The following is a 21,491-nucleotide window of genomic DNA, read 5'->3' on the forward strand; positions in this document are numbered from 1 at the left end:
TTTAAACCCTGCAGAGCGTCCCATCATCGGGGTTTAAACCCTGCAGAGCGTCCCATCATCGGGGGTTTAAACCCTGCAGAGCGTCTGCATCAGGCCGGGCTCCTCTCAGAAACATGCAGCCTGTGCACTGATCTCTTTAAAGCTTGAGTCACTTTGCTCAAACACAGGTAAAGTCGCTCAGTCTGGATCAAAAGCTGCAGAAACAGGTCTGAAACCACGGCACAGACTCTGTCTGCAAATAAAACTCAGTGGATCTACTTTAGCCCAGACTCCTCTGACATGAATCATGCGTCACGTGCAGGAAAACAGGAGAAGAAGAAAAGCTCTGTGAGGGAAGAGGCCCCGAGGGGCCAACACGTGACGCCTCATTATCATCCTCCTGTCAAACCTTTAGACGCTGTATTTACAACATTTCTGCAAGACCTTGTTCATTTTGTCTTCTTAAAGATCTTTCCACAGCATTCAGAGATTCATGGTCAAAACTTTAATCCCACAGATTAACTGATCTGATGTGACGGGAAAATAAGGAGCTACACTGAAAATACAAGAGAAATAAGTGAGCATGATAATAATGATATATTATAAAGTTGCTAAAAATAAAAACAACTTCTGCAACTTTGAATTTTATTCATTTATTTATTTATTTATTGAGAATCTGACATAATGTATATTATTTCACAAGATAATATGTTTTCTGTTTGTTTCATATTGTTTTAAATGAGATAAATAAATGTGTGATATTGAATTTTTTTTAAATGGAAGCGATTAAGATTTTAAGAAAACAATTGAAATTGAATTATTACAGAGAAATGCTGTGAAATAAAACATATGGGTTTATGTCTGCTTTGGGCTTCCGTAGATCCGTAAAATAAAGGCTTAAAAACAGTAAATCCAGAGTTTGTTTTCATGCAGTCTGAGCTTTAACCATCCAAACTGACCAAAGAGGAGGAGAGCGACTGTTCCTGTTTCAGTGTTTTATGTTTGTTTCTGGTTCTTAGTCATTTTTTATTGTTCTTAAGAACAATCACACTGTTACTGTTTCAGTCTCTGCACCTTTGTTTTATTGATTTCCTTATTTATGCCTGCCCCTTTCTTTATGAGCAGCACTTTGTTTCAGCTGTAAATGTTCTTTAAGTGCTTTATAAATAAAGTTGAGTTGTGAGTGAGGTGTCTCCATCAAAAAACAAAAAACAAAAAATCAAATGTGCAATAGCAGAGAACTTCCTTATTATAACGATTTTTTTTTTTGCACAACATAAAATATGGATGAAAGGTTTAGGAAGTCATGAAGAAATTAGACAAAGGAAGAAGAAGCAAAGAGAGCTGAACACTCAGCCTCAGCTGAAATAAACTCTCAGACTGATCCAACCTGATTTCTGTTTCTCTCAGAGCATTTAGAGAAAACAGAAAAATCCAAATGTTTGATGTTAAACACGAACATCCTCCTAATCCGGATCTGGATCCTGATTAGGATGTGGATCAAACAGAAACACACACACACACACGCACACACACACACACACACACACACACACACACACACACACACACACACACACACACACACACACACACACACACACTTTAAACCAGCTGATTTCACTGATCAGTCCCTGCTCTCTGATTGAAGGTGGTGTAATCAGTGAAATCAGCTGGTGTAGTTTTTGGTTGGGGACCTGCAGACTCTCCGTAGTTCTGGTCTGAGGACCCCGTTTAAAGGAATCGCTCCCGCTTTCTGTCAGCGGTCACGTGGCCCCGCCCCCTCCCGTTTCAGCAGAAATAGGAGGCGCTTTAGTTTCACTTTCGACAGGCGGCTCCTGTTCAATAAAAGCGCTGCTGTTTACCTGAAACCACACATGAGAGATCAGACCCGACGGCGGAGGACCAGACCCAGCAGGTCCAGGACTAACCTGCCTCTAACAAACCCACACACAGACCGCCGCGGTCCGGATCACTGACTGGATTTACTGGATACGGATCCGCTCCGTCCTCTGGGTCTCCGACAAACCGAGCTTCAACCCGCTGCTGGTCCCAGAGCAAAACGGTAAGACCTGCAGAGCCGGACTTCACTGGCCTGTGTGTTTCTGACAGACATGTGGATCTGCTGTTTTTATCCGGACTGGGCTCAGGAGCTGGACCAGGACTTTAGGAGACTCAGGAAACAGTCTGTGTGCCCCCTGAGCTCAGACTCTCTAACATCTGTTAAAACCATCAATAATTCAGTGAAAACCAGAGGCTCAGACCCAGCCGTCCCCACACAGTCTCCTGGAACCCAGTCCGCTTTCCTGGAACCCGGGTTCTGACTGAGAGCGGCTGGAGTTCTGGGTAATCCGGACTGGATGTGAAACCTCCTGAGTCAGAGCTGGGGACAGATGTTGAGACATTTCTTGTGTAAATGAAGGAAAATACGCGTTAACAGTTCCTGAGTTGGGCTGATCTAAGAGTTAAAGTTTCAGCTGCAGTGAGGGACAGTCACCAGCAGAGGGCGCACTTCCTGCCCTGCCACAGTAACAGGTCTGACTGTAACAATCATTAACCTGAGGGAGTCTGATCTCACATCAGGGATCAGGGAGGGGAGCGTTTCATTCATGTCCACATCAGACACATTAACCCGGACGATGATCTGAGTGTTTGACTGAAAGTGTCCAAACTCCACCTGGAGCTCCGTCTCCACCCTGACCTCAGAGTCTGCTCCTGCTGCGAGCCTTCGTTTGTGTCGTTTTCATAAAGTCTGATCAGGTCTTGTTGAGTTTAATGACGGTTAAAGTGAGTCCGGTCTGTCAGAGTCCAGGCTCCATCGTCTCTGGTTTTATTTTATCGTGTTGTGTCGACGCTCATGTCTCTGTTTGTCTTTCAGGATGTCAGTGAGGGGGTCAGAGATGGGAGAGGGTCTGGGGCCTCTCTCCCCTGTAGGATGGTAGCCAACAGCTCTGTGGAAGGCCTGGACAAGTCACCTCTGTCGACCTCCTCTGCATCCTCCTCCTCCTCCTCTTCAGCCTCCTCCTCCTCCTCTTCAGCCTCCTCCTCCTCCTTCTCCTCCTCGTCCTCTCTGGCCGGGCACAGCGACTTTGCTCAGGACACAGAGTCCGAGCCGCTCCAGCGAGAGGCCGCTCCAGATCTGAGCCAGAGACCGATCCGGTCCAGCCACCGGACCCACTTCCGGACCTTCTCGTCCCAGGAGGACTGCAGGATCATCACGGACACGGCGTCCAAGCTCGAGCTCAGCGGGTTTTACTGGGGCCCCCTGGGAGTGGAGGACGCTCACCGCATGCTGCGGGACGCTCCTTTAGGAAGCTTCCTGATCCGCGACAGCCGCCAGAAAGACGTCTTCTTCACGCTGTCCTACCACGCCAAGAACGGGCCCGTCAGCATCCGCATCGACTACAAGCAGCAGAAGTTCTCGCTCGCAGGCAACGAGCGCTCCTTCCCGACGCTCTTCGCCCTCTTGGAGCATTACATCAGCTCTCCCAAGAAGAGCCTGAGCGCCCCCTACAGGAAATGGGAACCAACGCTGCAGGAGCTGTGCAGGAAACGCATCATCGGGCTCTGCGGCGGAGGAAGCCGCGTCCCAGAACTTCCCCTGACACACGTGGTCCAGGACCTGCTGCTGGAGTTCCCGTACAAACTGTGACTAGCACGCCTCTGAGGGTTCTGGTGGTTCTGTTGGTGGTTTCAGGTACGCAGCTCTCCCCGGGTCGCCGCGGGGGCTCAGTGGAGCCGGGCGCCGTCAGGACGGCGTGGTCGTGTTTACAGACTCACACAGATCCAGATGTCGCGCTGAGAAGCTGCAGTTTGTTGGGAGAGAGACTGAACCACTGGGACTGGACCGGGTCCATGCACATTTCAACACTCAGTACCTCCACAGACTCAGGTCCAGCTGGCTCTCAGACCGGGCTTTGGGGCTCTGGGTCGCTCTGGGGCTCTGGGTCGCTCTGGGGCTCCGGGTCGCTCTGGGGCTCCGGGTCGCTCTGGGGCTCCGGGTCGCTCTGGGGCTCCGGGTCGCTCTGGGGCTCCGGGTCGCTCTGGGGCTCCTGGTCGCTCCGGACGTTACAGACGGCCGCATTAAGAGGAAACTACAGACACAGGGGGGTCAGGACAGAACTCACAGGCTGGACTCTGGCGGGTCTGAGGGACCCTGTGGGGTCTGCTGAGGCCCCCTCCCTGCCTGGTTTAAAGTTAGACTCCAGAAGGACTTGTAGAAGGACCTGGTCCTGTTGGGGACCCAGCAGGACTCTTGTAGCAGAAACTTTTAATACTCTAAAGATGTTTACCTCACACGCCAGCGTTTCCAGGAACAGCTGATTGTAAAAACCACTTCCTGTCTTCAGCTCCTGAAGGTCTGAGGTGGTCCTGAAGAGTCCACTTGTACTGTAACCAGAGGCAGCTCAACCTCCACTCATCGTCTCTGACAAGCACAGACTTTTTTTAATGAATGAATGTTTTATTTGTTTTTACTCCACAACATATTTCAAATAAACTTTATTTATATACCTGCTGAGAAAAACCTGATTTTACTGAGTTTGTCTTTATTTTCAGTCACGTCAGACACAAACAGATACAGACAGACAGACAGATAGATAGATACAGACAGTCAGACAGACAGGGTGTGTGAAACAGTATGGCGTACAGTATTGTTGCCACGGTGACTCATCTCTGTAGGTTAAAGTGACAGGTGAGCGGGGTTTCTTTGATAGTAAATGAACTGTTCAGCGCACACACACTTACCAGAAACAGGGGGAGAGGTGAGACATAATGAGCCGTGTGTGTGTGTGTGTGTGTGTGTGTGTGTGTGTGTGTGTGTGTGTGTGTGTGTGTGTGTGTGTGTGTGTGTGTGTGTGTGAAGTTAGTTTTTGGTTTCTGAGCTCAGGGACAGTTTTTGGAACAAACATGGAGAAATTAAAACAGAAAAGTCTAAAACCTGTTTTCTGGTCTGGACCAGAGTCAGGACTCAGACAAAGGGACGCCATTGTTGGTGGCTCCCTGAGGCGGGCGTGGCGGCGCCGCTCTGGGTGGGTATACCTGCTCTGACTGAGTGAGTCATGGGAGCGACAGGTGAAATAAATCTGACAGACAGGTCTGTGAAGGAGCCAGGCTCACAGGGTTTGGGATGGACTCCTCAACGCTGGCTGGAGGAACAGGAAGTGGAGCTGCTGTGGTCGATCCAAACCGTCACAGAGAAACTTCTGGTCTGAGCCTCCACTGACACACACACCTGAGCAGGTTCAGGCTCCTGGAGCTGGTCTCAGACCGGCCCAGCTGAGTCCAGTCAGACCAGCTGCTGCTCTCCTCATCGGACATCACGCCTGAGCTCACAGGAAGGACCTGACGCTCGGCGTGTGGCGGCGGTTTCCCCTCAGAGCTCAGAAATAATCACCTGACTCATTCTCTGTGTCAGACCCAGACTGTGATGGTCTGGGAAGTACCTCTGACTTCTGTGTACGAGAGTCTGAGACAGACTGGTTTTACCCCCTGAGCTCTCTGAGTATTAGAAATATTACACCTGTTAGCATAGCTTAGCATCATGGTTGGAAACAAAGGGAGGGAGCTAGCATAGCAGAGCAGTCCAAAGGTTCAAACTAACCAAACCAGTTTAACTAATAATATTTGTTTAAAGTGAAAGTTTATTTTTTGAAGCAGCAACAATTATTTTCATAGAGTCAGGTGCTCAGCTAGCATTAGCTCTGGGTGGTTTGTTTATGCTAATCCTGCTGCAGTTGCCACTAAATTTAATTCATCAGCAAAGCTTAGCTAAGTAAGTCTGTTAAAAATAAATATCAGGGGTTAATTTGAGATGACATCAAACTATGAGACCTGCCTGTTTAAAGAGCTAGCTCAAAACTTAGCATGTTTTCATAGCTAGCCCAAAACTTAGCTTTAGTTAAGTTTTCATAGTTAGCTCAAAACTTAGCATTTTTCATAGCTAGCTCATTTACTGTGTTACAAGATAAAATTGATGTAAACTTGTAGCTAAAGCTAACTCTGGTAACCTTAAAACTATGTTAACTTTAAAAAATCTAGCTTTTTGTGACTTTTCTGTTGGCTAAAGTGAACAGCTAGCTTAGCTTTGGATGGTATACTTAGGCTAATTCTACTGTGGTAAGTTTCTAAAACAACTAACAGGGCGATAGTTCACTTTACATCAAACCATCAGACCTCACTGAACGTCTAACAGCAGCAAAAGTTAGCATGTTGTTACAGCTAGCTCACTTATAGTGTCAACAGATACAGATAGCCATAAACTTGTGGCTAATGCTAATTTTGGCTAGCTTTGAATTATAAAAACTTTCTAAAGCTAGTTTTTGTGACTTTGCCGTTGTTACTGAGCAGGTTTTAAAACGTCTGTTTACTGAAAATGTTTTTTATCTCAAGCTAAGATGAAAAGTTAGCTCGTTAGCTTCAGATTTGGATTGATATTTGATCAAACATTTTCATTTTTAGATTAAAGATGAGTTTATCATTTTAGCTGATTTGTCATTTCTGTTGTTATATCACCTGATTTTATTGTTTGCCATTTTGTCACATATCTTTTTCAAGTTTTGTCACATTATTTTGAGATTTTATTGTATTAGTTTGTACTTAATCTCATTTTTTCATCTTCATATCCTGACATTAAATCTCATTATTTTGTTATTTTATCAATTTTGTGTCATTTATCTCATTTTTGTGACTTTTCATCTCCTAGCAACAACTTATTTCTTAACACATAGCTACTCTATCTCTGTCATACTTTATCACAGCTCAGCCCTGCTTGTTTTTTATTTACCTGCTAACAAAGTTAAAATAATACTCTAACCTTTGTTTTGAAAAGTTTCAGTCTGCTCAGAAAAACCCAGAAACAGGAAGTGCAGTGTCGCTGGGCTGGCTGAGGAGCTGACGTGTGACTCATTGCTCTCTGGAAACTCTGTGATTTGGTGAAACGCTCAGTTTCAGGACATGTATGAAGCGTTCATGTGTGGACTGAGGTGTAACCTGCGCTAACCTGACTCTGCTTCCTGGCTAACCATAACTCTGGTGGCAGAAACCAAACCTTACCATAAGAGTGATCGTTCGGGGGATTTTTCTCTTTGCTCTTTTGGCTCCAGACAAGTGTATTTCCACACACCCACACAAACAAACACACACACACACACACAGGGCGTTGAGTCATAGTGGATAAAATAATCCCAGATTAAAGTCAGTCTGAGGAGATGTGAGCTCAGTGGAACATGAGTCAGCGATGGACTCTGATAATCGCAGGTTTTTTATAGACTCTGATGAGATACCCACTCTCACTTCTTCCAGCTCTGCCGTGAACTCGGGGGCAGATGTTTGACGAGCGTGGGCCGTGTCCACGTTGGGCTGGCTGACGGCGATGACGAGCAGATCACGTAGTGTCATCGCTCAGTTTCACTTGTAGTTTCTCATATTTCTGGGCTGTTTGGAGAAGTGAGATAATGTGAAGTGAGGAGCTGCCAGCTGATTTCTGCTGAACCCTGAGCTGGGGAGTTTTCGCTTCTTTAAATATGAGCGGTCGCTTCTTTGAAAAAGTCCAAGGTGTTCATCACGGCGAGGTGAAACACCTAAAGCCTGCCCCGTGGTCGCTTCGTCTCTTTGTTCATTTAAGTCCTGAAACCAGCGCCTGACACGGCAGGCTCAGACACGCTCCTGTTTAATTCACACTTATTCTCAGTGCACAGACGTTAAATATCCCCAGCAGACGTTAAAACTTTGATCAGTCTGAGTGTTTGGATGTGCAGCTCCTTCCTCATTGTTATTTTTCTTCTTCTGTGGCTCTTTTGTTTTTAATCCCAGCAGAAGGAGAGAGGAGCTGAGGCCGGCTGCATGATTACTATTCTGCAGACTTTACAGTACCCTGTGTAGAAGTTGTGTTTTGGTGGATTTTACTGATAGAGCAGCTGATGAGAGACATGAAACAGGAGGAACAGAGAATAAAACATGTCGGTCAGAGTCGCAGCCATGATCCAAACCATCCAACCATCCAACCATCCAACCATCCAACCATCAAACCATCCAACCATCAAACCATCAAACCATCCAACCATCCAACCATCCAACCATCAAACTGTCCAACCATCAAACCATCCAACCATCAAACCATCAAACCATCCAACCATCCAACCATCCAACCATCAAACCATCAAACTGTCCAACCATCAAACCATCCAACCATCCAACCATCAAACCATCCAACCATCAAACTGTCCAACCATCAAACCATCCAACCATCAAACCATCCAACCATCAAACTGTCCAACCATCAAACCATCCAACCATCCAACCATCAAACCATCCAACCATCAAACCATCCAACCATCCAACCATCAAACCATCAAACCATCCAACCATCAAACCATCCAACCATCCAACCATCCAACCATCCAACCATCAAACCATCCAACCATCAAACCATCCAACCATCAAACCATCCAACCATCAAACCATCCAACCATCAAACCATCCAACCATCAAACCATCAAACCATCCAACCATCCAACCATCAAACTGTCCAACCATCAAACCATCCAACCATCCAACCATCAAACCATCCAACCATCAAACCATCAAACCATCCAACCATCAAACCATCCAACCATCAAACCATCCAACCATCAAACCATCCAACCATCAAACCATCCAACCATCAAACCATCTAACTGTCGGTTGCTGTTTTCCCTGAAAAGCTCTTCCTGTGACTTCCTCCTGAGTTCCTGAGTAAAGCTCTCAGCGTGGAAAAGTGACTCTGGTAAACCGTTATTAGTCAGACTCTTGTTACTTCAGCTTCCAGGGATTTTAACTCCCTCCTCTTCCTGTAAGACAAATTTCTACGATTTGACTCACTAAAAAACTGATTCACAGGAAAACTGGCAGATTTACTCGAGTGTTGTCAGTTTTTCTGCTAACTGCTGTCATGGCTCCTCGGTGTGGTCTGATGTTTCTGAAAGTCATCCTCTCTTTCTCTCTGAGGCCTGAGGAGGAGAGGAACGTCCCCCAGACTCTACTTGGATTAAACGCCTCAGAATATTGATGCTAATCTAGCTTTAGCCAGACGTAGCACAGAGTGGCATTAGCATACGGAGAACTGTAGCCACATGGGTTGGTGGACAGAAAGAAAACTCCTCAGGCTGTCGTTAAATACGTCTATCTGCTTTTTTCACTGAGTTTCACTCGTCTGTGAGGCCTCTACCCACTCCCACTCCCACTCTGTGTCCTGCTCCATCCATCGTCCTGATTTCTCCAAACAAAGGTCAAGTTTCACTCTCCAGCCCCAGAGCTCCTCTCTATATATCTCTATATATAATACTAATAATCTGACCAAGACATTAAACAATCCATATCAAAATTAACATTTAAAGAACATTAAAGGGCAGTTTGTTAAGAAAGTATCATTACCATTTCTGTAACTGATGAAATCTCTCAAACATTATAATTGTTTTTGTTATTTTGGTGGTTGTTGTTGTTGTTGTTGTTGTCATCAAGAAACAAAAAAAAATTAGAGAGCAGCAGTGTTGATGACAGCTGTTTTATTTTATTATTATATTTGTTGTGAATCATGTTGATCATTGTGTTGTTGTTTTATTGTTTTTGAAATATTATCAAAGTGTCTGAAAGGGGCAGATAATATCAGATTTTTCTTCTTTCTGTTCCTTTTCCTTCAGTTATATGGTTATATGTTTGTATGAAAATGTTTTATTTCAGATCTATGAATGAAATAAATACTATATATACATATACATATATATAAATATATATATATGTATATATATATATATATATATATATATGTATATATATATATATATATATATATATATATATACATATATATAAATATATATATATGTATATATATATATATATATATATATGTATATATATATATATATATATATATATATATATATATATATCTTTAATTTGTGCCGAGCTCCTTGTCAATGGTTGGAGCCACAGAACACAGACGAACACATGAAGGAGTGTCTTCTCTACAAACCTCCATCAGATCTTCAATCTCTACAGTCGAAACTTCAATAAGGAGCACAGACTGAGAAGAGAAACACACGCACACACACGCACACACACGCACACACACGCACTAACACCTTTCAGTTTGGTTACAATACCAGGAAACTCTTCACACACGCAGACTTCCCTGAAGAGTGGAACTGTGATAAAAGAAACACACACAAGCCACAAGATGACTGAGGGCACCTGCAGCAGCCGCAGGAGATCATCACACACACACACACACACACACACACACACACACACACACACACACACACACACACACACACACACACACACACACACACACACACACACACACACACACACACACAAATCCAGGTCAGAGGTAACACATACATCACGATGTAAAGGAAGTGCAGATCTGGTGTTGGAGCAGAGTCTGACACAGAAAGTTTAGACGAAGCTTTCACAGCTTCTGCTTCACACTGAGGGGGGGCTGGGCTCTCTCCTGGGGGGGCCTTAAATAAACTCACTGTGTTATTTGCAGAACTATATGTATTTGCGGTGGAAACAGTTTCGAGCAGCAGTATAGACGGTCGAATAAGGAACAGACGTATGAATTCAGACGGATCAAACTGACGATCAGGAGAGAAAACAGAGAAACGTCTGAGTGAAAACCAACAACACAAAGTCTGGGTTCAGAAAATGTTCACAGAAAGTTAAAGCGTTTAGTCAGATCACCATGACACAATGATTGTACTGTGACCTGTCTGATGTATGGAGCCCCAAAAGATTCATTATTAAATAAATAAAAACAACATTTTGAAATAAATACCATTTCAAAAAATAACAGAAAAATATGTAATAAGGCCTTTAAATTGTGAAATAAATTGTGAAATATGGCAGTATTTCTACAATATTTTTAATAATTATTTAACAGCGAATAATAATTTCATCCTTTTTAAAATAATGACTTTTTATTTATTTTCAAAGCTTTTATTAAATAAAAATATGTTTTTTACAAAGTCAACTTTTATGTCATAATGTTGTTTTTAACAGCTTGATGTGCTCTGTGTTAAACTTGCATGGATTATTCTGTTGTTTCTCTGCATGAGTTAAACTCACTTAACGCAGTTTCCTGTTTGTCTCACGTGATTCATATCTACGGTTACTGACCCTCAAATATTGTTGTTATTAATATTTATATTATTTTTCCTAGAAATGTTTAACATGAGGGTGTGATTGGTTTTCTAATAACTCTGAATAACTTTTATTCTCATTTTTTTTTGTCTTATCTTGTGCTTCTTAGGTTTCCTACATTAACACCTGGCCGGGGGCGACGGATGGAAGATAGCCTTTTGGCTAACTCTGGTATATTTACAGAAATGTCAATTACTATGCATTTTCCAAGTAAATAAGATAAATAAATGAATAAATAAACTAAAAAGTAAATAAATAAAAAAAAAAGTTAATAAATAAAGAAAATGTAAATAAAGAAATAGAAAAGTAAATAAATAGAGAAAATGTTAATAAATACAAAAAGTAAATAAAGAAAATGTAAATAAAGAAATAAAAAAGTAAATAAAGAAAATGTAAATAAATAAAGAAAAGTAAATAAATAAGAATCAAATTAAAAAGTAAATAAATAAAGAAAATATAAATTAATAAAAAAGTAAATAAAGAAAATGTAAATAAATAAAATGTCTATATATACATAGATAAAAAGTAAATAAATAAACAAATAAATATTAAAAAAGCAAATAATTAAACAAATAAACAAGTAAATAAATAAATAAATAGTAAATAAAAATAGTAAATAAATAAAATTTAAATAGGAAATTAATAAATAAATAAAATTTACAAACTGCGTCCACACATGCAGCTCACTCCAGGAGTTTTTAGGGGTGGTGTGCAGGAGTGAAACTGCTTCAGAAACTGAGCCTAACTTCCTGCAGAGGTGTGTTTTCCTGAAGCTGGCAGCTCCTTTCTAATATTTCCTGTGAGGAGATCCTCTCTGTTTGTTTAAGAGGAGTGTGAACCTGAGCGGTGACAGAGACAAACCCGCCCTCTGTCAGAAACAAAGAAGCAGCCGCACGCCGTGCTCGCCCTGTTCAGTAGAATAATTTATTGCAGTTCTTTATTTATTCCTCTGTTCCAGTTCATTAACAATAATTACAGGTTTAAAAGCCAGAAGCATTTACAAAGCGTACAAACGTTACGGTACACACACTACAATCGCAGACTTGGTCATGAAGCTCGTCGCGGCACGTTTGGAGACGCCCCAGACGGCGGCGGCGCCCTCCAGCCGGCCCCGAGCCTCTTCAGTGTTCACCACCATCATCCCTCTGCAGTTTACAGCAGCAAGATGGAAATACCAAGAGAAAGAAAACAGTATTGCTCTGAGTTTCCCCGTTAGAAACGTGTCTGTGAGGGAACAGTGTTAGAAATGAGAACGGTGGAGCGTTAAGACTGAAGCTGCACATGGCACAGGAAGTGAGCTGGAGAGGAGAGGCGGCGCCTTCAGGATCAACGTCAGGAAAATCAAAGTGTTTCCTAAAGACTCTGAGTCCAGGTTTGATCCTCAGAGCTACAAATCAAGCTGTGAGGTCATCACGGCGCCGTTCAAACGGCCCAATCACACGGCGGCTCTGAGAGATAAGGGGACTGTTACATTCCTCTCCGCCCTCGATGGTTAGCTCTTCAGATTATTGCGCTGGTAAAGCTTTATTCAGCTGATCAGGGAGGAGGAGGAGGAGGAGGAGGAGGAGGAGGAGGAGGAGGAGGAGGGTTTGCTCCCTGATGCTGACCTCAGAGCAGCTGAAGTTAAACTGTTTCTGTCCCTCTGAGTCTCTGACGGTCTTCACCTTCCAGAAACTGACTCTTTCCTGCTTCGTCAGCGTTTCAGACTTTCTGCCTCCATCATCGGTCCAGCTGCAGCCTTGAGTGTTCAAATAAGAAAAAAAAGTTCAGCTGCAGTTCCTCAGGTGTCCACTGGGGGCTGTCTGAACAGTGGAGATGTCACTAACTCTCATGGTAAAACAAAGACGTGTTTACAGCCTGGTTCAGGATCAAAGAGTTTAAGTGAGTTTGCTTCACCTGAGGCAGAGCTCAGTGACGGACATGTTAGCAGTTAGCTAAGAGGCTAATAGCCTGCTTTAGCTCCGCCTCTTTGCCCGTGTTTGGGATCATCTAAAGCTCAGTCAGCATTTCCAACCTGGCTGAAACCAACGAGAGACCATGTTCACGTGTTCATCGTTCATGTCTTCCTGATCTGGGGTCAGCGTCTGAGGAGCAGCGATACATTCAGCCCAGAGGCGTGGTCGTGGAGCGCAGATCTAAAGATGCAGATACACTCCATCAGATCCTGTGAACCAACAGGAACCTGTTTTCAGAGTGGTCAGGTGACCTCTGACCTCAGTCCGCCTGCTGCTGCTCACGCCACGGATTCATCCGCTCGTCCTGTGATGGACGAATCCACGGCGTGGAGGGGCGTGTGTGTTCAGAGTGTGAGACCTGCAGATCCCCTAACACAGCGTCTGTCAGCCAATCAGAGAGCAGGGCGGGGCTGAACAAAAGCAGAACACACACACACACACACACACACACACACACACACACACACACACACACTCTCATGTGAAGCTCTCATGTCTTTTTTTTCAAGGCTCACGCGTGGATAAACAGCTCACAGCACCAGAAGCAGCAGCATGTGGCGTGTGTGTGTGTGTGTGTGTGTGTGTGTGTGTGTGTGTGTGTGTGTGTGTGTATGTGTGTGTGTGTGTGTGTGTGTGTGTGTGTGTGTGTGTGTGAGAACAATCAGAATGAGTAAAAACGTTGCTGGTTGTGTGTCGACACACACGCTTAAAAACAAAAACTGAAGTGCAGAGAAACAGAAATGTGCTTTCAGCCGTCCTCGGGTCCTCCAGGTCTGCAGGGTCCCCAGGGCCCTACGGGGTCCTCAGGGGTCCTCAGGACTTGGGGGTCCCTCTCGTCCCCTGTGAGTCTGTCTGTATGTGCAAACACAAGCGATGAGATTCCTCAGACCCTCAGCCTCAGACGTCACACACAGCGCCTGCAGGCTGGATAAACCAACGTCTGTGTGTGTGTGTGTGTGTGTGTGTGTGTGTGTGTGTGTGTGTGTGTGTGTGTGTGTGTGTGTGTGTGAGCAGTTTCAGTGCATGAACATGAATGAGTGTGTGTTAATCCAGCTCTGGTGATTCTGGTGTCTCCGTGTGTCTGTCCGTGGACTCGTCTTCCTCTGTGGTGGACGTTATCTCTGCGTTGACCTCGGCTGTGGCGTCCTCCTCTGCAGGCTCCTCCCCTCCAGGCTCCTCCTCCTGAGCGTCATCTGTGGGCGTGACCAGCTCCGTGGTCGTGGTTTCCTCTTTCATAGTGGCGTCAGTCTCAGTCTCATCCAGTGGAGACCCCTCCTCCTCCTCCTCCTGCTGCTCCTTTCCTCCTCCTCCATCCTTCTCCTCCTCCTCCTCCTCCTCAGCGATGGCGGCGCCCAGTCTCTGGAGGGGCAGCGTGGCGGAGATGAGGCTGGCGATGGGGTGCAGGTGGGGCGTGTCTGTGGGGGGCAGCAGCGTTAGCGACTCCACACTGAGGGCGTCCGTGGAGCTGTCGGTCAGGAGGGAGATGGTGGGCTGGGAGGCCGGGGTCAGGCTCGGGGCCAGGTGGGGGGCAGAGGGCACCGCTGATACTTCTCCACCTCCTCCTTCTCCCCCTGAGGAGGAGGGGGGAGGAGTGTGCTCCAGAAAGGCGCCATCATCTAGGATAGGGCAGAGGACAGAATGTTAGGGACGCTCCGACTGACTGTCAGCAACTGACTGTCAGCATCTGACTATCAGCATCTGACTATCAGCATCCGACTGTCAGTGACTGACTCTCAGCATCCGACAATCAGCAACTGACTGTCAGAGTCTGACTATAAGCAACTGACTGTCAGCGCCTGACTATCAGCTACTGACTGTCAGCGTCTGACTGTCAGTGGCTGACCATCAGCATCTGACAATCAGCAACTGACTATCAGCGTCTGACTATCAGCAACTGACTGTCAGCATCTGACTATCAGCATCCTACTGTCAGCGACTGACTCTCAGCATCCGACTTTCAGTGACTGACCGTCAGCATCTGACTATCAGCGTCTGACTATCAGCAATTGACTATCAGCGTCTGACTATCAGCGTCTGACTATCAGCGTCTGACTATCAGCGTCTGACTATCAGCGTCTGACAATCAGCAACTGACTGTCAGAGTCTGACTATAAGCAACTGACTGTCAGCGCCTGACTATCAGCATCCTACTCTCAGCGCCTGACTATCAGCATCCTACTGTCAGCGCCTGACTATCAGCAACTGACTGTCAGCGTCTGACTGTCAGTGGCTGACCATCCGCATCTGACAATCAGCAACTGACTATCAGCGTCTGACTATCAGCAACTGACTGTCAGCGTCTGACTAACAGCAACCGACTGTCAGTGACTGACGGTCAGCGTCTGACTATCAGTGTCTGACTATCAGCGTCTGACTATCAGTGACTGACTGTCAGTGTCTGACTATCAGCATCTGACTATCAGTGTCTGACTGTCAGTGACTGACCGTCAGCATCTTACTATTAGCGAATGGCTAATAGCAACTATCTGTCAGCAACTATCCATCAGCGACTGACCATCAGTGACTGACCATAAGCAACTGACCGTCAGCAACTATATGTCAGTGATTGACTGTCAGCAACTCTCTGTTTGCAACTGTTTGTCAGCAACTGACCATCAGTGACTGAATGTCAGCAATTATGGGTCAGCAACTGACTGTCAGCGAGTGACCATCAGGGTCTGATCGAAACATGAATTCATGGTCACAGAAACGCTTGACGCTCATCCTAACCACGGTCTGTGTGTTCACGCTGACATCCGGCTGCTGCCACACACTGACCCTCTAACAACAGACAACATGTTAGCTCCTCCCCCTCAGCAACGATCCCTGAGATCAACCAGGGGAGCATGGCGTGCAGTCTGCACATGTTCACGTAGCTGCAGACGGAGGCAAAGCTTCATTTCAGAAACACGCTGGGTGCTAAGCAGCCACTGAGCAGGGCAGCAGCCACTGAGCAGGGCAGCAGCCTGTGCTCCTCATCAGGGTGATCTGCAGACTGGCTGCAGTAAGGGGGGTGATCTACACACACAGAGACCTGGTCCAGGTCCTGGTCCAGGTCTCTCTTCAGACAGGAGAAAGGGGTTTAGGTTCCATGCATGACCCAGGTAGAGACAGCGGGGTCAGAGTGAGGTGGAAACACAGGCCTGGAGCTCAGGCTGGGACTGGAGTCCGTCCTCAGAGGGACATGATGGTACCTGAACAGGTGAGAGTGAAACTCTTCACTCTGCTCAGTGGGTTCACTCAGTTAGTTAGTGTGTGTTTCAGGTGTTTACATGTTCAGCACCTGTTGTTTCCGTGTGTGTGTGTGTTTCAGGTGGTGTCCTGTGAGTGAGCTACCTGTGGGGCTGTGTGTGTGTGTGTGTGTGTGTGTGTGTGTGTGTGTTTGGTGTGTGTGTGTTGTCCTGTGTGTGAGCTACCTGAGGGGCTCTGAGCAGAGATTGTGCTCGCGGTGACAGAGTCACATCTTCCTGTGCTCCCACTCCCACTGGAGGGGGGCGAGGGGGAGGAGAGGGGGGAGGGGCTGTGCTGGGACACACAGTGAGCCACTGCAAACCCTGGAGGAGGAGCACAGGAACACACACACACACACACACACACACGGAGAAACACACACAGGTGTTAGCATGGAGCTCGGTCAATTCACAGGATCAAATTAGCATCTGTGCTCTGAAGGAAACGGTCTACAGGTTTTAGGATCAGCGTTTTAGGATCAGTGTTTTAGGATCAGCGTTTCAGGATCAGAGTTTTAGGATCAGAGTTTTAGGATCAGAGTTTTAACAACGGCTCTAAAGGGGTCAGGGAAGGACCGATCAGACTCTCTGAGCGGGAGTGTTCAGTGTTTGTTTGGAGGTTTTCCTCTGACGTGGCGGTGTGTCGTGGTTACAGGAGGACTGTGTGTGTCTGTGCGTCACCTGGGACTTTATCCACGGAGGCGAACACCGATCTGTTGGCCGTGGGGTCGTTGGGCGCTCGTCTGGACTGCTCGTAGAAGCGGAAAGGAAGGCCGCTGGGCGAAGCGTTGGCCGTTTGACCGAAACCCAAAACCTCTGAGGCGCTGGGCTGAACGGGCAGGTCCAACAGAGCTGCTCACACACACACACACACACACACACACACACACACACACACACACACACACACACACACACAGACAGGAAACACTGATTTATTCTGTTTTCTGCTGAATCAATCCACTTTTCATCCTTTTCTGATTATTCCTGACAGCCTGACGGTTTTCCTGCTGCTTCACTCAAACCACTGAAGTCTGGCGTAACCCTCTTTACCTGCGATCCTCTGCATCTTCATGCGTCGCGCCTGGATGCGACCCTTGGCGAGCCGCTGCTTGGCGATGATGCAGCGGATGTGGTCGGCGAAGATGAAGTTGGCCTGCAGGATGGGGAGGGGTTTGGCGTGGGGGTTGGAGCTGGGTTTGTGGATGACGATGTTCAACGCTCTGCTGTCGTCTTCCACGCCCGACACCTGCATGTCCTGGTGAGAGGCGAGGAGCGAAGACGAGAGGAGGTCAGAGAAAATCAGAGACTTAGACAGAAAACATCAACAAGCCACACCAGAGTGAGCGAAGAAAAAGAGAAACTCTGTGACGTTAGAAAACACAAGGTGAAAGGATCCACGTTTGTTAAAGGTAAACAAAGAGGAAAAAGAGCGTTCACTCAGACTGACCTGCAGAAGGCCGGCAAACTTGACCACCCCCCATCCGAGGCGTTTGGTTTCTGGTTCGACCAGACTCATCTGGTACACATCCACCGCCAGGAACCTCTGAGCCTGGCCGCCATCTTTGCTGACCACCATGCAGGCGATGAGGTCGCTGTTATCTGAGAGAAATACACGGGTCAGAGAGAAACTTTCAGCCTGGTTTGACTCTGCACAGTCTGAGCTAAAAACCTGGTTTTAGATGGACCAGGTGACCGGTGTTGACCCAAAGCTGTGTCTCAAACTGTCCAAAGACAGAGGACGTCTCTAAAGATCTGTGAGCCCTCAGCTCAGCAGAGGAATCAGAAAGTGAGTCTGATGACGACTCCGTCTGAAACCACAGCTGCTGGTTCAAACATCCCCCGCCCCTGACGGCTCTAAGTGTGAGCTACCAACACCTCGCTGAGGTGAAGCCCAGACCGACTCCTCTCTGACGGTCTCTTCATGACCTTTCCAGTGAATAATAATATTCAGAGTATCTGAGTTTTTATTCTCACTGATCCTGACGTGTGTGACCTGGGGAGTGTGTTAAAAAAAATCAATGTATACAAGTGTAGAGATGTTTTTGTTCAACAATTAAAACGTGACTTTTTGTTCAAAAAATTTTTTCTTCCAAATTTAAATCCTTTATTTCAGTCTTTGTTTATCAGCTGGGTTGGAAAAAGTGGAGACGTCAGGTCTTCTGAATAAATCCTAAAAACTGACTGACATGTGACGTTAATTTCTGTGGGAATATGGCTCCTGATGCAGTCTGTAAACATCATCATCATCATTCAACTTTTTCATTTGAACTGGTTTTAAAAAAGAGAACTAAAAATGCAGAAATGGGAAATATCAAAGAATTCCAATATATTATACTTATCATTTATCTATAATATACTAAATAAAAATGAATCACCACCCCAAAAACTGTAGATCAGAGCTATCCAATTTGGGGCCCCTGGGCCAAAGTGGTCCCACCAGTATTTTTTTTTTTTTTCCAGCCAGCTGCCTATGTTTGAATTTTTATTTTATACATTTTATTTATATATATATATATATATATATATATATATATATATATATATATATATATATATATATATATATATATATATATATATATATATATTTATTTATATATATATATATTTATATATATATATATATATATATATATATATATATATATATATATATATATACATATATATATATATATATATATATATATATATATATATATATATATATAAAAATTAGTAAATAATTTTTATTTGTTCATTTCCATTTTTATTTTTATTTTTATTATTATTATTATTATTACTATTATTTATTTTTTTATTTTTTCCCCCACTGCCAGCAGCCTAAACTCACCAATTACTGATTTATCATTGCAACTTCTCTCCTAACCACATCTTAACACTGTGATGCATTGTGAGTAAGGTGGTGCTAGCCACGTCAGTTAGGAACAAGAGTAGTTTTCTACAGGAAATAATCCCACAGCAGTATGCCTAATATGTAGGCAGAAAGTAGCTGTTTTTAAAGAGTATAATCTTTGTGTATTAATGTAAATACAGGAGTAATTTATAGGGAAAAAAATCTCAAGCAGGTTTCCAGTTTTATTATTATTCCTTATTTTAAAAGGATGGAACATGCACTAACTTGGTTTCATAGGAGCAAGCTGTATCCCATGTTGTTTAGGTTATATTACACTAAATGTCTTTAAAGACATATATATTGTTGGTACCATATGGATGTTCAGTAACTTCATGCTGTGAAACACAGTAAAAAAAGTGTTTTCATTTTTAAAATTAATTATATGAGTACATATTTTGCACAATTATTCTACAGGCATATTTAGTATGAATATTCATTTTTTAATATTTTATGAATGTTTAGCTTTGGCCCTGACTTGTTTTTGGCCCTTCACTGGAAAGAACTCGGGCACCCCTGCTGTAGATGGATCAAATCAGGGGGAAAGCATATGGTCTGAGCCCTGTTTTCAGGTAATCTGATGAATTATTGTGGATTTCCTGGAGCGCACGTTGTTCCTCTCCTCTCTGATTTGCTCTTTAGTGAAGAGAGAAACAATCTCTGATTCACCGTGGAGACTGAAAGAGTAAAAAGCTTCATAGATTACAAAGAAAAGAGGATTTCAAACTTGTTCCTGAAGTTTTTCTGCCAAACAGACGAGTGTCAAAGCAGCAGAAGCTGAAACAGACGTGGTTTCATTATGTTTCTCCGTATTAGTCAAGGAGTTTTTTTAAGATTCACTTCCACGCAGTTCAGAGGAAGTCGAGCAGAGGGAATATCGACGTATGAGAAACAAAAATAGGTTAAAGGTCTCAGAGAGTAAAATGAGAGGTCAGGATTTCCCCACAGCAGCAGCAGGATGATTTCACCTCCAGTTTGCATCCAGGAAATCTGATGAGGGACTGAAAAGTTTCAGTGTTTTCCTTAAATTTCAGACTTTGAAAAATACCGGGCTGTTCTGACTCATTAAGTTTTTAATAAAAATCAGTTCAACGGGCAGCAGACGGTTTGTCTTTGAGCAGTTTACTGGACGGACCTGTTGGACCGCACTGACAGATCCCTCTACCATGGAGCGTCTGTAAACCCACAAACAAAACAAACCAAAACGTCTCTGTGATAAATTTACCAGACGTCACTTTGAGCTCCAGGAGGAAGCTTCACTTTCACAAACATCACATCCAGCTGTTAAATACTCAAGCTGAAGCTGAAGCTGACTCTACCCACAGGACGCTGTGGCGGCCTGATGGTCAGAAAAAAAGAGTCTGTGGGTGACAAGTTGCAGGTTCAATTCCCCCCAAACCTGAGGAAAAACCCTCTCTGCCCACAATGACTGTGAAGCTGGCTCTGAGTCAGACACCTGCTGTGAATGAAAGTGACGCCGTCTGAGCCGAGGAGAGAAAAAGAAACCGGAGGAGACTCAGAGGGGGAGTTATCTCTGAACCTGGTTTCTGAACGACTGATCAACACGTTTACCAAACTGATCCAGATCTAAATCAGTTAGAATCTGACGTGACAGGAAGTCACAGGGAGTAACAGGAAGCTAAGGCAGAGAGATGAACCTGAATCTGATACAGAATCAGCTGGCAATGATCGAGTCAGGAATCAGTCACAGTTTCAGCCACGGCGTCAGATCTGAGAGTAAACTCACAGCGAGACATCTGGTTTACAGAGCTGTGTTTTTAAGGGTTTGGAAACAGATTCCTGAGATAAGGCTGATCAATTAACCCCGAAACAAGAAAATACCTGAGGTTCAGTTTGTGGTCAGCTTCTGAGAATTTTTATAATCTGCCTTGAAAACAATTACAACTGAATTTAAACATCACTGAACAGCAAATTAACTACACTGTTCAAAAGAATTACTTCAGGTAAAACTGAAGGTGTGTGCAAAACAGACATGAATGAGCCACATAACAAACTAAGCCTAAACCAACCAACCAACCAACCAACCAACCAACCAATCAACCAACCAACACTGCCACCAACCAACCAACCAACTCTCAAATTAACCAAACAACCAACCAACCAACCAACCAACCAACCAACCAACCAACCAACCAACTCTTAAACCAACCCTTAAACCAACCAACCAACCAACCAACCAACCAACCAACCAACCAACCAACCAACCAACCAACCAACTCT

General features: G+C 44.7%; 1 protein-coding gene and 1 pseudogene across 3 annotated transcripts in view; one reads left to right on the forward strand and one right to left on the reverse strand.

Annotated features, from left to right (window-relative positions):
* The first annotated feature begins 1,684 nt into the window (after nt 1-1,684).
* LOC141809682 (uncharacterized) lies at nt 1,685-4,490 on the forward strand (annotated as a pseudogene).
* A 9,194-nt stretch (nt 4,491-13,684) lies between these two features.
* Nucleotides 13,685-21,491, reverse strand: part of clec16a (C-type lectin domain containing 16A) — a 37,622-nt gene continuing 29,815 nt past the window's right edge. For 2 of the 3 annotated variants that reach the window (XM_074697248.1, XM_074697247.1), the window contains exons 19-23: nt 17,805-17,956; nt 17,408-17,612; nt 17,036-17,206; nt 16,541-16,678; nt 13,685-14,740 (exon numbers count right to left, since the gene is read on the reverse strand). In XM_074697248.1, the coding sequence (XP_074553349.1) occupies nt 14,169-14,740; nt 16,541-16,678; nt 17,036-17,206; nt 17,408-17,612; nt 17,805-17,956 (1,238 nt within the window). In that variant the 3' untranslated portion in view covers nt 13,685-14,168. The remainder of the gene's footprint in view (nt 14,741-16,540; nt 16,679-17,035; nt 17,207-17,407; nt 17,613-17,804; nt 17,957-21,491) is intronic. The other variant, XM_074697249.1, reaches the window with a different exon arrangement.

Source organism: Halichoeres trimaculatus, unplaced genomic scaffold, assembly GCF_033239565.1.
Source record: "Halichoeres trimaculatus isolate MK-OKI-2021-1 unplaced genomic scaffold, fHalTri1.1 fHalTri1_scaffold_20, whole genome shotgun sequence".
Taxonomy (NCBI): domain Eukaryota; kingdom Metazoa; phylum Chordata; class Actinopteri; order Labriformes; family Labridae; genus Halichoeres; species Halichoeres trimaculatus.